The sequence below is a fragment of the Trachurus japonicus genome, chromosome 24, assembly GCF_045865225.1.
Source record: "Trachurus japonicus isolate A0001 chromosome 24, Traja_1.0".
NCBI classification, from domain to species: Eukaryota; Metazoa; Chordata; class Actinopteri; order Carangiformes; family Carangidae; genus Trachurus; species Trachurus japonicus.
This window is the reverse complement of record NC_140930.1, coordinates 6,735,514-6,750,136: the sequence shown is the minus strand read 5'-3', so window position 1 is coordinate 6,750,136 and position 14,623 is coordinate 6,735,514. Positions and strand designations below refer to the sequence as shown.

At 40.1% G+C, this 14,623-nt stretch overlaps 1 protein-coding gene across 1 annotated transcript in view; it reads right to left on the bottom strand.

Moving 5' to 3' along the window:
* Positions 1 to 3,543: 3,543 nt before the first annotated feature.
* Positions 3,544 to 14,623, bottom strand: part of cad (carbamoyl-phosphate synthetase 2, aspartate transcarbamylase, and dihydroorotase) — a 37,895-nt gene continuing 26,815 nt past the window's right edge. The window contains exons 33-44 of the mRNA XM_085771074.1: positions 14,161 to 14,351; positions 13,216 to 13,356; positions 12,199 to 12,291; positions 11,972 to 12,104; positions 11,292 to 11,476; positions 11,084 to 11,158; positions 10,149 to 10,361; positions 9,415 to 9,540; positions 9,166 to 9,321; positions 6,516 to 6,617; positions 6,278 to 6,372; positions 3,544 to 4,783 (exon numbers count right to left, since the gene is read on the bottom strand). Coding sequence (XP_085627200.1) covers positions 4,684 to 4,783; positions 6,278 to 6,372; positions 6,516 to 6,617; positions 9,166 to 9,321; positions 9,415 to 9,540; positions 10,149 to 10,361; positions 11,084 to 11,158; positions 11,292 to 11,476; positions 11,972 to 12,104; positions 12,199 to 12,291; positions 13,216 to 13,356; positions 14,161 to 14,351 — 1,610 coding nt within the window. The 3' untranslated portion in view covers positions 3,544 to 4,683. The remainder of the gene's footprint in view (positions 4,784 to 6,277; positions 6,373 to 6,515; positions 6,618 to 9,165; positions 9,322 to 9,414; positions 9,541 to 10,148; positions 10,362 to 11,083; positions 11,159 to 11,291; positions 11,477 to 11,971; positions 12,105 to 12,198; positions 12,292 to 13,215; positions 13,357 to 14,160; positions 14,352 to 14,623) is intronic.

Here is a 14,623-nt window from a genome sequence, read left to right as displayed (position 1 = left end):
CCAAGTACAAACATAGATAAGTAAAGTGAGTAAGTAAAATGAGTAGGCTACTATAGATAGAATATAAAAGTAGAAAAATAAATAATAGTAAAATAAATAGGTCAGTAGACATATACATCATCATACTCTTGTTTGCACTGCGAGGTTTTGTACAATAGCCAGTGTCTATGGGTTCACAATTCACATTTTTAAGGTAATTCAGTACAGGGTCCCATGTTTTATCAAACGTATCCCCTCTATCTTCATTGTAGAATCTCAGTCTCTCCAGATGTAAAGTATTTGACAATTCTCCCAACCATAAATTATAAGTAGCCTATAGGCACAGAGTCCATTTTCCACCACACTCGTAAAATCAGCTTTTTAGCAATCACCATCCTAAATTGAACTGCTCTTCTTTCAAATTTATTAACAGAAGAAAGGACACTTGTGGCCCCTAGAATGGTGACCAGAGGGTTGGGTGCCAGATTTTTACCAAAAGCCTTAGAAAAACACTCAAAAATACATTTCCTGATTGAAGTTTATTTCGAATATACATATACTTAAAAAAAGAAAAAGAAAAAAAAGACAATAAGACAAAACATTTAACATGAGATATAGACATTCATATTCGAAAAGGAGTGAGAAGAAGTAAAACTTATAAACTCCCACCCCCTCTCCTTATATAATGAATACTATCTAAACCTAATCTAATGTTACAAAAGATGATATAAGTTACATATACCTAACACAGAATCTATACATACATGTACCTACACAACACATATCCACCTATCCATACACACATAATAAATACCCACGTACACATGCACATTCTTACATACATGTCCACACACATCTCCATGCATACAAACACATAATTAACTCATATCCTGCAGCTAATTAACTCTGAGGAGAGAAAAAAAAAAATCTGAATTAAATCACAGTTTTGACACTATTCAACCAAAGACTGTAAATATCAGCACTTGCCCTGACATACCATACACACACACCCTCACACTTTTGATATAGTTTGCATTTCTGGTTACATCATTAGTATCGTTTTAATTGTATTCATATTAGCTACTCTTATTTATGTATTTCTCTCTCTTTTTTTTCTTTTTTTTTTGATGTTTATGTCAGAAAAATACAAATAAATACCTGTTACCTTGTTGCAGTTACATGGATAAGAGAAACATCTTCTTGTGTGCATTTATCAGTATGTGCCCATTCTTTTCTTTTCTTTTTTTCCCCTTTACAAACAGCAACAAAAACAGCAAAAAATAAATGTAGTCCAGCAACAATTTACAAAGCAAGCCAGACCTACAACACAAAACATAAACCCACAAAACAAAACAAAACAAAACAAAACACCCTAGGAAGTCTACATACTATAGGGGAGACTGGGGACAGTTGCAACACTTTTTACATTTTTCTCAGTTACTCTGAGACTATTTGGACTAGGCTCACCAAACTTTTATAGATTAAACATACATTTGTCAGCTAATTAGTCATACCATTTAAAGATGGTTACATACGGCACATCAATCACAATATTCATTTGAATGGAAGAATCCAGACGTTGCAACTGACCCCAAACGTGGGGACGGTTGCAACACGGATCAGGGACGGTTGCAACATATTAAATATACATTAAATTTCACTAATTAACTTTTGATTTTTGTCTCAATAAGCATAGTATTCCTAAAATATGCACTGTCTTACAATAATACTATAGTATTATTTAGTTATTTAGTAATATTTATCAGAGAACAGTTGGAGTTTTGTTTTGCGTGGAACATAGGCCGTGAGTCAATGTGCAGAGGTTAACAGTGGTAATGAAACTCAATAGCTCAGTGTGAGACAAGAAGAATGGAACTATTTGCAATACAAGAAACTTTTATAAACATGTACTCTACTTTTGGATGATTTATTCACTGTATGACATCAAATAAATGTACTTTTCTCAAAATTTTCAAAGGAAAATATATGTGGCTACGTCTGTCCCATAGAATAAGATACAACTACAAATTGCATATTTCATTATAGGAAGTTATCTGGAGAATTATTTTGAAATCTTAGTCTCTCATGGTTTAATATAATTGGCTGTTTTGTTCATCATGAGGGGGAAAAAAATAGATATATTGTGCCTATTTTAAGCTAAAAATGTTTCATTTTATACATTTGCATTTGCATAGTGCTTCCATATTCAAATGGCAGTTGTTGCAACCGTCCCCACCCTGTCAGCCATGACAAAACATCATGTACTAGCTAGACACAATGACACTGACACATGCTAACCATGTCATTTGATAGTCAACAAAACAGTGATTCAAACTAGGTATGTTTGGATTAATTCATACAAAAGGTCAGGACAGTCTGACAAAAATACAGCTCTTTCATACCCTTAAAACAACTTTGTCTCAGTACAAGCAGGAGCAGATGCTGAATATGTCTTTTCTATTATTGGTGGGTAGAGGGTCTAACTGTGAATGTGCAGTGTGAGTGTCATCACTCTAGCATGTTTCTGATTGGAGAAATAAGGCTTGTTGCAACCGTCCCTTACTGTACCTGCATCTAATAAAACATAGGTAGGTGGTGACATCCTTACATATCCAGCAATTATGTATTTCTCTTATCTATTTTACTTATATGCCCAGTCTAGGAGCAACCAGGATACATGTCACTGCATGTTGCTCTGTGACTTCACTTGTGTATGTGACAAATAGAATAAACAGAAACATGTATTATTTCCATACATGTTACACAATAACATGTAAATGCAAAGAGCTAAGAACATAAAGTGAGTGCAGTCAGATCATTTCTAATATTGAGTTGTCGACTTTGTAGACTCTGGTGCCGTCTGGTCCGTAAACGTCTCAGCAGCTGGGATGTGCCACACAGGAGCCCAGATTTATGATATTATTTATGTAATACAATCATCACCTCATCACACTATCGCCCCTGTATTAATAACTTTGCTGAGTCATTCATGCCCCCTGTGATTTAGATGCAATTTAGAGTTTTCACACTGTCCTTGAATGCAGCACTTTATAATAATAATCCCATCATTAATACTTTGCCATCACATGGTTTGATCAATGAGGCTTTTCCGTACTGTTTAAAACATGTTATTTATACTATCTACTTCCAGTATTCAAAATATTAGTTCAAATATAAAAATATCTAAAATAAAAATACTATTTTATACTAATACTATAAAAATAATGATGGATATTAAGGACAATACACTACAGCAAATAAGAAAAGGGTTCTTTTATTATTTATTTCTGCACATAATACATTCAGTCATCAACAAAAACATTGCTGACATCAGTTTTTATTTTTTAAAAAAGAAAAGAAACAAACAAAACAAAAAAAAACTACAGCAGAACAAATCTGACAGTGATAACAATTGTTCCTAAACAATGACAAAACAGCTTAGAGAACATTTGTTTGTATCCAGGTTCAGTGAATGTAACAACTCCAAGAAAAAAAAAAAAACACAAAACAAATAAACCAAAAGAGGAAATAATGAATAAATTAAATTATTGAGCGTTATTTCAAAAAAAAAAAGAAAAAAAAAGTGAATGAGCATTTCAGATTTAACTGGCGCATCTTTTCTAAACTTTACGGCTTTGGTTTAGCGGCACAGGAAACGGATCGACCAATCACAGGCATTTATACATACTCTCACGTGCTCAAGCTCAGCCAATCACTGCGCCCGGAGTTAGAGCCAGACAAACACACACACACAGAGGAGACAGACAGTGAGCGGGACAGAGCAGTGAGAAATCACAGTGTTTGTTGTGTTGGTTGTGTTTTATGCAGCAGACAGTGAAGGCACCGCGTCAACACAGACTTTATACTCATGAAAAAGGGAAATAAAGAGAAGTTAAAGCTGTTCACTTTGTGTTTCACAACATGGAGGAAAAAAAAAAAAAAAGAGGTGAACTCAGGCTACACTTTATTTGTCTAGAATGAAGCAGTTTTGAAGGTGCACAGTTGTTTTTCTTATTAAAGCCCTTGTTTTCCTTCAAGTGAGGAAAGAACATTCAGTTATTATTATTATTATTATTACTATTTCTAGAGTACATTATTTGTAATCTCTTGTTTTACCCGTGGAATAAAGCAACTGCTATAAACAAAGTTTTACTCATTTTACCTTTCTAACTGGTCCCTTTGAAGTTTAACCCACAGACAACATTTATTTCACCAACAGAAAACACCTGATACCATCAATAACACGACTCCAACGTCCACGACAACGACGACGCTGCTCCCGGCGACGTCGTCTGATGAACAAACACCATCGGAAACAAGACAAAACAAAACAAAACAAAACCAAAAAACAAATTCTGGTCCTAAAGAGTAGTTGGTCAAGAAGCAGCAACTTAAAATAAAACAGTAACAAAGCGGTCAGTGGTCTGTGTATCTGGAGAAGAGCAGCAACAGGTTTTACAGCAGAATACAGCAGAGACTCAGTTTCACGTCTCCCATGTTTATTAAAATCAGCCGACACCTCCCTTTTAAAAAGGACCGAGCTGTGGATTGCTTTTTGCTTTGCTTTTCAGGAGAGGACTTGAAGGCACCGTGCCCCAACACTCATCATCACTACTGTAACTACTCACAACACTTTAACCATTTGTATTGCACACACACACAGACACACACTGACACACACGTGGGGGGGGCAGTTGTGTGGATTTATCTGCCCAGTACGGTGGCCAGCAGGGCCATTCTGATGTACATGCCGTTCTCCGCCTGACGGAAATACGCCGCTCTGGGGTCCGTGTCCACCTCCATGCTACGAGGAAGAGAGAAAAACACACAGGAGATGGTGAGATACAGATGGAAATAATACAGATGGCAGTTCAATAACAACACATCTGAAGAAAAAATACATTGTTTTCAGTTATTTTTCAGCAACAAAAGCCAAAAATCTCTCTATTCCATCTTCTCAAACTGATGCTTTTCTCCTTTATTCCTGTAAACTCAGTAGCTGTGAACTCTGGACGGTCGGTCTGACAAAAAACCAACAGTTTCATTCAGAGTCATTAGTGTGTTTATATCTGGAGGGAAACTTGTGATCCGGCAGATTACATTTGTTACCGTCACTGTGTCTTTGAACCTACCACATTATTACAACCCCATGACTATTACTTTCTGTTTATATCCTAAGTAAATATATCAGTTTGTCATTCTCTGTTGCTGTTTTGTCCTCAATGTGATACAACTCTCTAATTTAAATCATAAGTTAACTTGTGCTCTGGAACTCATCATGGATATGTTTTACCAATCTGACATTTCATAAACCAAAATATTTGAGTAACTAAGTGACAGATTAGTTGTTAGTGGATTTTGTTGGTTTTCCAGACACAAGTTAAAAAAAACAAAAAACCCTCAGATTGTTTTGTCTACTTGTTTCTAAAATAGGTCGAACACTGAACAGCTACGATTCCTGAACAATGAGACAAACCGTCTGCTGCAGCTATTTAAACCTTTTCTGTCTGGTGCGTTCAAGTGCTCAGGAGGAGGTCGGAGAAATGGCTTCATTTAAAGGGATAGTTCAACATTTTAGCAAATTGGCCCATTGCCATAATCGCTATAGTCATAGCAGTAGGTTTGTTACCTTTAATTGTCGGTGTAAGCTATTTTTAGAACGGAGGAGCGGAGCGGCAGGCTGCTCAGGGCTATGCTATGGAGGCTAAGGGAATTTCTTGGTTTTCCTCATCAAACTCATCAAATACACAACCCAACAACTCCAAAAAGGCTGTCGTGGACAAGTTGTGACCTGCACATTCACCACGCTATGAGATAATAACAGAACGTTACGAGACGGAGCTGTTTTAGAGGTAAATTCATGCAAAACCGCTGATGCGCGTTGCGTTCAGGGACACTTTTTCAGCAAGCAGTCTCTGTATTTACCCTGTATTTACCTCGAAAACGGCTCAGTTTCGTAACGTTCCATTATTATCTCATAGTGTGGTGATTGTGCAGGTCACAACTTGTCCACGAAAGCGTTTTGGAGTTGTTGGGTTGTGTATTTGATGAGTTTGATGAGGGAAACCAAAAAATTCCTTTAGCCTCTGTAGCGTAGCTCTGAGCAGCCTGCCGCTCTGCTCCTCCGTTCTAAAAATAGCTTACACCGACAAATAAAGGTAACGAACCTACTGTTATGATTATAGCGATTATGGCAATGGGCCAATTTGCCAAAATGTTGAACTATCCCTTTAACTAAATGTAATGGACAGAAACCGCCTGAATCTGAGTGCCGAGTGAGTGAGTGAGTGTTAGTTACCTGATCTCGTTGACTCTGGGCAGCGGATGCATCACCACCATCTTCTTCTTGGCCACAGTCATGATGTGAGGAGTGAGGATGAACTGACCGAAACACTGAGGAGGAGAAACAAACAAAAACACAACAGGTTAACAACAAAAGCTTTGGAAACATTTGGGAAAAAAAACTTCACAATATGCGATTTATTAGTAAATTTAAGAAAAGAGATCTTTGGATTAAATAAAACCAGTGGACTTACGGCCTTGTACTCCTCCTCTGTTGCGAACCTCTCCTTCTGGATCCTGGTCATGTAGAGGACGTCGGTCTCGGGCAGAGCTTCTTCGATGCTCTCAAACTCCTCCTGCAGACGGGGAAAAACACACACACACACACACACACCTGTGAGTCTCGGGTATGAGCTGATAATGAAGAAGTGTCGCATCTGTCCAGGTCAAAGGCGTCTCTAGGCAACTGGATCAAGTCAACTGGACCAAGGCCTCGTCCACACGAAAACAGAGCTTCACCCAAAACCAAAACGGCCTTTTTCTTGTTCGTTTTGAAAGAAAATTCTGAATGCTGTCATGCACACTGGAGTATGTATGACAGCATTTTCCTGTGTGTGGCGCTGTAACACTGCCACACATTAAAGGACAATTCCAGGCGAATTCAACTCGGGGGTGTATTTTCATATCAATTTAGGTCTAAAAGAATGAATCTGAAGATTTTCTGTTTAATCGCTCCTGTTTTGCGGTAGTTGCGTCTGTCCCCGCATCGCCACGGCAGCAATGAATGGGAGTGGATGTAAGTTCCGCTGTTTAGGCTGTTTCCAGCCCTCAAAGCCGCAATTATTTTCCACAGACAGCATCAGATGGCGACTCAAACATGCACCGAGAAGTTTATTTACTTCAAGCAAGCCGACATGTTTGTAAAACTAGATCTAATTCAAAGTCTCCCGGAGTCTCGCGCGAGCCCGAAGTTGCAGTGCTGGTGTGTTCAGGCGCAGTAGGAGCTACCGCTTGTGTCATAAACACAGGAATATCAACTCTTTACTTGCTTGAAGTGTACATTTTTTTCCACAGACAGCGTCAGGTGGCTACTCAAAGATGCGCCGAGATGTTTTTTTTACTTGAAGCAAGTAAAGAGTTGATATTCCTGTGTTTATGACACAAACGGGAGCTTTTCCCACTGCTCCTGAACACACCGAGCACGGCAACTGGGTCTCGCGCGAGACTCCGGGAGACTTTGAATTAGATCTAGTTTTACAAACATGTCGGCTTGCTTGAAGTAAATAAACTTCTCGGTGCATGTTTGAGTAGCCATCTGACGCTGTCTGTGGAAAAAAATTGCGGCTTTGAGGGCTGGAAACAGCCTAAACAGCGGAACTTACATCCACTCCCATTCATTGCTGCCGTGGCGATGCGGGGACAGACGCAACTACCGCAAAACAGGAGCGATTAAACTGAAAATCTTCAGATTCATTCTTTTAGACCTAAAATGATATGAAAATACACCCCGAGTTGAATTCGCCTGGAATTGTCCTTTAACACACATAAAAAAAAGAAAGACAGAAAGCTCCGCTGCTTTGTTCAAACTTCAAACATTATAAGTGGATTAAATGTCACTGGGCGTCGTGTCAGTGTGAATATGATGATCGATGATGATTTAACGGACGAGATTCAGTCGCAGTGTCGGCTGCTGCTGTTGTATCCATAGACTGTAACGTCCAGCCGTGAATGGTGAGAGCGGCGGGGGGTATGACATCATCGTTTTACAAAAGATCCATTTTGGGTGTCTACATGAAAACGCTGGGGTGGCGTTTTCAGATTTTCCCGCTCTGGAACTCGTTTCCAACACAAAATCAAAACATTTTCACCCCCCGAAAACGCTGCATGCGTCTGTACGAAACGATAAAAATGTGGACGGGCTCTTGTTGTGTCACATGACGTTGGCTGCGTCTGATATTGATGTATTGAACTGTTTTGGTAAAAAGAAGAAAGGACAATTATTGTGAAGGATCCTCACAGTGTTGTTTTTGGCAGGCATTTTAGATTTAGTCTTAGTCTTTTTGACGAAAATACTTATTAGTTTTAGTCAATTTTAGTCATTTCTATATGTGATAGTTTTAGTCTAGTTTTAGTCGACGAAAACTCAACAAGGTTTTCGTCTAGTTTTAGTCAGTTTCAGTAAAAAAAAAAAAAAAAAGTCTTTCAACAAATTAATTCAATAAAGGAATGGTTTTACACATAATGTTTCCACCCAATGGCTTATGGTCTAAGGATTATGCATTACCCTACACACAGATAAAGTGGCAACAGCAGCCTGGTGCATTCAGTTTTTTTTCTGCTGGATTATATTTAAAATGCGTCCATATAGCTTCTGGTCGAGTGACGGCAGGTGTGTTGAGCAGAATGTGCGCTGCATGCCAGGTGGTGGACGTGACCACACAAGGATGAGATGCAGCAGCGTTGCAGATACTTGTTGATTTTTAATTGACAGGTTATACGCACAATAAGCAGAAATGTCATGCATTTGAACGTCTGACCACCCGTCAGCTGATCACTGCCTGCTGCTCTCTGCCGCTCTGATCACAAGCACCGGGCGCACCGCGGCTCGTCTCAGCAGTGTTGTTCTGTTGTTGACGGAGCCGTTGCTAAATCATGTGAAGCTTAGAGTAATGACAATCCATAATATGGAATTTAGAGGCGATCACAGCCCGACCACTAACATTTACATCCGTTCTCGTCTCGTCAACGAAAACTCACACACGTCTTGTCATGTTTTCGTCATCAGAGAGCCATGTTTATCTCGTCACCGTCTCGTTATCGTCATGAAAAAAAGGTGCGTCAACGAAAATATTTCGTCATCGTCATCGTTTAACGAAAACAACACTGGATCCTCAGCGTCCTCACCTGTTTGATTCCCTTGGAGGCCACGTAGTTGATGATGTCTGGCGGCATGTGGAGGTTTTTGGGCGCCACGTAGCGCAGCGTGATGCGGTACTGGGTCAGCAGCTTGGCGAGGGAGTGAACGGTGCGGCCGTGCTTCAGATCTCCGACCATCGTTATCTGACACAAACAAACACACACACAGAGGAACCAGAGTTAGAAAGGTCGAGACTCCCGAGGGTCAAAGGTCAGGGTGTGGACGTTCGGTCTCACCGTCATGCCGTTGACCGTCCCCAGCTCCTCTCTGATGGTGAAGACGTCCAGCAGCGCCTGGGTGGGATGCTCGCCCACTCCGTCTCCGGCGTTGATCACAGGCTTACGGCAGTGACGGGACGCCGACTGAACGCCACCGAGAAACACATTCGTTTATTTTATAAGCAGCTCTCTGACATTTGAGCAGCTCTTCATCTGTAAATCTCCATAGCTATCAGACACAAAACTCTTCCAGTCTCCACACTGCCTTCTTTAGAACTGCTCTTGGGCAATTTTCAATTTGTTATCAAGGTCCACGTCTCTGGAATCAGCTACCTGACTATCTGAAAAAAAATATTCATTTAACATCATTTAAAGTTCCTCATCAGTCAAACCATGTACCATCAAACATAAGACATTTATTGTCATGTTTTTCTTTTTTTTCTCTATCTCTCTTCTTTTTCTCATCATTTCATTCATTATTATTGTTTTGTATTATTCATTCATGTATGTATTTTTCCTTACTTCCTTATATTTACTGTTTAATCACTTACTTTTCTACTTATTTTTCATTATTGTTTAATTATTCCCTATGTTCTTGTTTTTAAACCTGTAATAAATTTGGTTTTTGAATATGTGGGTGAGGTTTTTATATAAGCCCTTTTGGGTTTCATACCTCCCCTTTGCACATCCCAGTCATGATGTGCAGTTTTAAATGATATGTTTGTGATAAATAAATAAATAAATAATCTCACCTCGACGGCTCCGGGTTGCGGGTGTCTCAGCACCAGGACGTCGGCGTAGCCGCTCATGGTCTGGACCGAGTCGGACAGAGACTCTCCTTTCTGAGCGGACGAGGTGGCTTCACTGAAGTGGACGACCGAGCCGCCCAGACGCTGCATGGCGGCGGCGAAGGAGCTGCTGGTGCGAGTGCTGACCTCGTAGAACATGGACGCCATCACTTTACCCTGGACGGGAAGAAAGAAGTTGAGCTGCTGTGTTTACAGGAGCAGAATCCCAACACTAAATTACACTATTGAGCATATTAATAGTTTTATACCTGTGACATGTAAAAACTGTGCATCTTTGGTATTTTCCCTGTAGTTCATAACCTCAGCAAGGCAAACAAGTCTATGATGACTTTTTGCATGTTACAAGATAAACCTACCATCGCCAAATCTTGGAAATCCACCGCCACCCTGGCATGTTTACCTTATTGAAGATGAGCATTACTCTGATGGTTCTGTTTTGCACCTGTGTTATTTGTTGTATTGTGATAATTTTCTCTGAAAATGATTAAAGCAGAAGTAAGCGGAATGTTTGTGTTAATATAAGTCTTAAATAGTTATATCTTCCAACGGCAATAACTTCTATAGAGTGTTTGGTCTGAAACACGGGTCTGTCAGTCACTCTGCTCTGAGCCGAGGAGAAAACTTTCCTTGTATCCTACAACCTTTATCCAATGAGGAGAGAGAACGGCATAAAGGGGCGGTCCTCTCTGTGTGTGCAGCCAAGGGATGCGCGTGAATGTGGTGACGTAGGGACGAGGGCGGGGACTGCTAACTCCATCGGCTGACAGGAAGTTAGCCAAAACCACCGGATGGATCGCTTACTTCTGCTTTAAACACACTTGTTGGGAAAAAAAAAAAGTACCTGAACACCAAACGATAAGACGACGAGCAGCTTTTACCTTGAGGATGTCCAGGCCTCGGTCCTTCTGAACCATCAGGCGCAGGTTGTGTGCGATGTTGAAAAGGTGTGAGATCTGAAACAACGAGAAAAACACACAAACTGAAAAACTTCATATCAGACAATGTGTTGTGTTTTTTTTTTTTCTTCCTCTTTCGCAACTCCTGTATGATGGTGTTGTGTGTGTTGTCTTTGTGCTCGCTGTGCACCTGCTCTTTGCTGAACTGCCTGACGGACAGGATGTGCTGGCCGATGAGCGGGTGCAGGAACGGAGACGTCTGGAAGTGGGGCACGGGCATCGGACCGGGTCCCGACTGAGGCGACATGAGCCGGGACAGAGGCGGAGGGTGGGCGTAACCGTCTCCAGCGGCGATGGGCGGGAGGGTGACCATCTCTGCAGGAGGCACAACGACAGCGTTATCGGTTATTTCTATGAGCTGAATATGAAAAACATTACATCGTTCTCCTTTCTGATGAGAAAAGCCTGAGAAGTTGAATCTTTTAATTTCATACGGAAAATATTATGAGGATTCAGGAATTGAAAATCGAAATCTGCCACTACATCCAAATGATATGTACACAGATTACATGTATAAATTATTAAAAACCTCTATATGATTATTATCATCATTTGAAACGATATCCCCCATCTTTCTTTTCATTTCAATCATGTAAATAGATGTATATATGTATAAAATTTGTTACTTTGATGTGTACAAAAAAAAAAAACAACAACATAAAAATGGAAAAAATTTAAAGGACAATTCCAGGCAAATGGTTTCATTTTTTTGGACCTAAAATATTAGGAAACCAGAGCCCCAGGTTGAATTTGACTGGAATTGTCCCTTAAAATTACGGATGTCCCGTTGCATCGTGGGAGTTGTAGTACCTGGTGGCAGTCCGGGGTCAGAAGCGCGGTGGGTGCGGGGCTGCAGGTACACTCTGTCTCCGCGGCGAGGGCTCGGTGCGCGGGTCCGGACGGTGCCGTCGCGAGGAGGAGTCGGCCGAGTCGGTTCTGGAGTCTGGAGGACAGGACGACCAGTTAAAAACACACAACGCTGGGAGAAACACAAATACACACTTTGGTGAAACATTAAAAATAAAATAATAAAGTACCAGAGGAGTTTCTTTAGGCTCTGGAGCAACTGGAGCAACTGGAACAGTCGGCCATGTTTTCACATCTTCACCGTAACCTGGAGGAATCAACACCTGAAAGACAAACACAGCTTTGGTTCAGACCCTTCCTCCAATGATTTAGGTAAATAAAAAATCTGAGTGTCAGTGTTGAAACTGTTATAGATAATCATGAGAAATATTAATTTAGATGATGTGTCAGAGGAAAACTAAGTATAGCTGAAATGTTTCAGGTGTTTTTGTTGTGTTTGCGTTGAAGAGGGCTGACATCCTTTATTTTGAAATTACCACTTTAATTTTGAAATTCTCTGTTCGCTGCACTGTTCCGGAGAGTGAGAGGAAAACGTGGGACGTGAAGACGCACATGTGACGTAGTCGAGCTAAAACAGTGAAGTTAAGACCAGAGATGATTTCACTTGTGTTGTTCGTGCCTCGAGGGAATTCAACTAAGGAATGTGGATGTTAATGAAACTGATCTCTAGTCAGTTTACTTTATTGTATATGACCGACGACCAGTTTAGATGAATCTGTTTAAAATGAGGGACACCAGATATAACCCAAGAGAAATATTTGTTATTTGATGAACCAATGTAAAAAATCATTATGTATCTGTGAAACCAACTGTCCTGAAAATATTAAATTCTGCAGCACACGAGCCAGCTGCTCTTTATTTTGTTGTGAAGCGAGTTCACAGATACAATTAATCTGAAATTTTTGTGCTTTATTCTAATGTATTTTTTGTGATGAGTATCATTTTGTAAAGTTAAAGGGGGTAGATGTAAATAAGCTTAGCGTCGACCTATATCCTGTCAGTGCCTTGAAATGTTCCAAAATAAAACTCATTCATTCTGATGTTAATCAATTAAAATTCAATTTGTCCATAGAGAGAAAATATATATGAAAATAAAAATGAATGACAGAAATTATGAGGAATCTCTGGTAATAAAATAACGCTAATTTTACATTGTGTGTGTGTGTGTAGAAGTGTGTGTTGCTGACCTGTCCGTCGATGTACGCCACTTCTCCTCGGAGAACCACACGGCGAACTTTACCCTTCACCTTCAGCCCCTGGAACGGCGTCCACTTGGACTTGGTGAACTGCATGGCCCGAGGAATCACCCACTCCTGCTCCAAGTCCACCTGGCGCGCGCACACACACACACACACACAAAGACACACACACACACACAGTCAGTAAACAACATTCAGTCAACAACAAAATCACAGACCGCGTCCTGTCCAGTAACTCTGTGTGTCTGACTTTACAGGGTATATACAGGAATCTTGAAGTCAATTTTAATACCTTTTTAAGACTTTTTCAAGACCTTCTCAATATTTTTCAACACCTCACCGCCACTTCAAGCTGTAACCATTTACATCAGTGACACTTTTAACTTAACAGTTTTAGTTTGTGATAAAGACTATAGACCAATATGATACAACAGAATTCAAAATAGGCTGGGATAATAAATCAAAGGCAAATTTGATCAAAAAACAAAAACAAAAAAACATTGCTCCACTCTCAAAAAACAAAAACAACAATCTTCTTTTCTTTTTTTATGCACCGGTTCATCTTTGTTTTTTAATAAAATGAATAAATTCACACACACTTTCACAATGTTATTTAGGACTCAAACTCTTGGACAATATTAAAAAGACAAATAAATCTGATTGACAAGAGCTGTGACACTGTTTACGCAGAGAAGGTGGTAAACTTTTCAAGTAAAGGCGTGGACTGTTCGTCCACCTCAAGGTGCAACTGTCCGTCTTTACAGCTTGAGCACTTGGTGTGGAAGTTAGTATGCATTCAGAAAAAATACCTTCAAAATTTAAGACTTTATAAAGTCGTGAAAAGACTTAATACTTTTTAAGGGTCTTAATTTTCCCAAAATTGATTTATCGCCTTTTAATACTTTTCAAGACCCCGCGGATACCCTGCTTTACCTCCACGTAGGTGTTTTCCTGGACGGGCAGGTTGAAGATCTTGCGCGGGTTGTCATAGAGACGTCTGATGATGTCATCCAGGGTCAGACGCCCGTCGCTGACGGCGGTGAGCAGCAGCGGCAGCATCGTCTCCAGGCCGGGGTAACCGGGGGGAGGGTTCTCAGCGTTCTTCTCCTCCACGGAGTGAGGAGCTGAAAACACACAAACACCACGACGTGAACTCTTCTGAAAAACATTGTTTTTTCATGCACTGATCAATTTTGAGATTTTGGGCTATTTTTCTTCCTTAACATGTATTCTTTCAGAAAAGTCGAAAGAAATTTTGTTTTTTTTTATTTTACTTCATTTTGTCTCTTTTGTCTGTAAATTTCTCCTAAATTCACCAAAAGTTAGTCTGACCCATGTCATGCCAGGTGTCATTGTAAAGCTCTCTCTCTCCTGAACAATGATGTAGGCTCCAAAA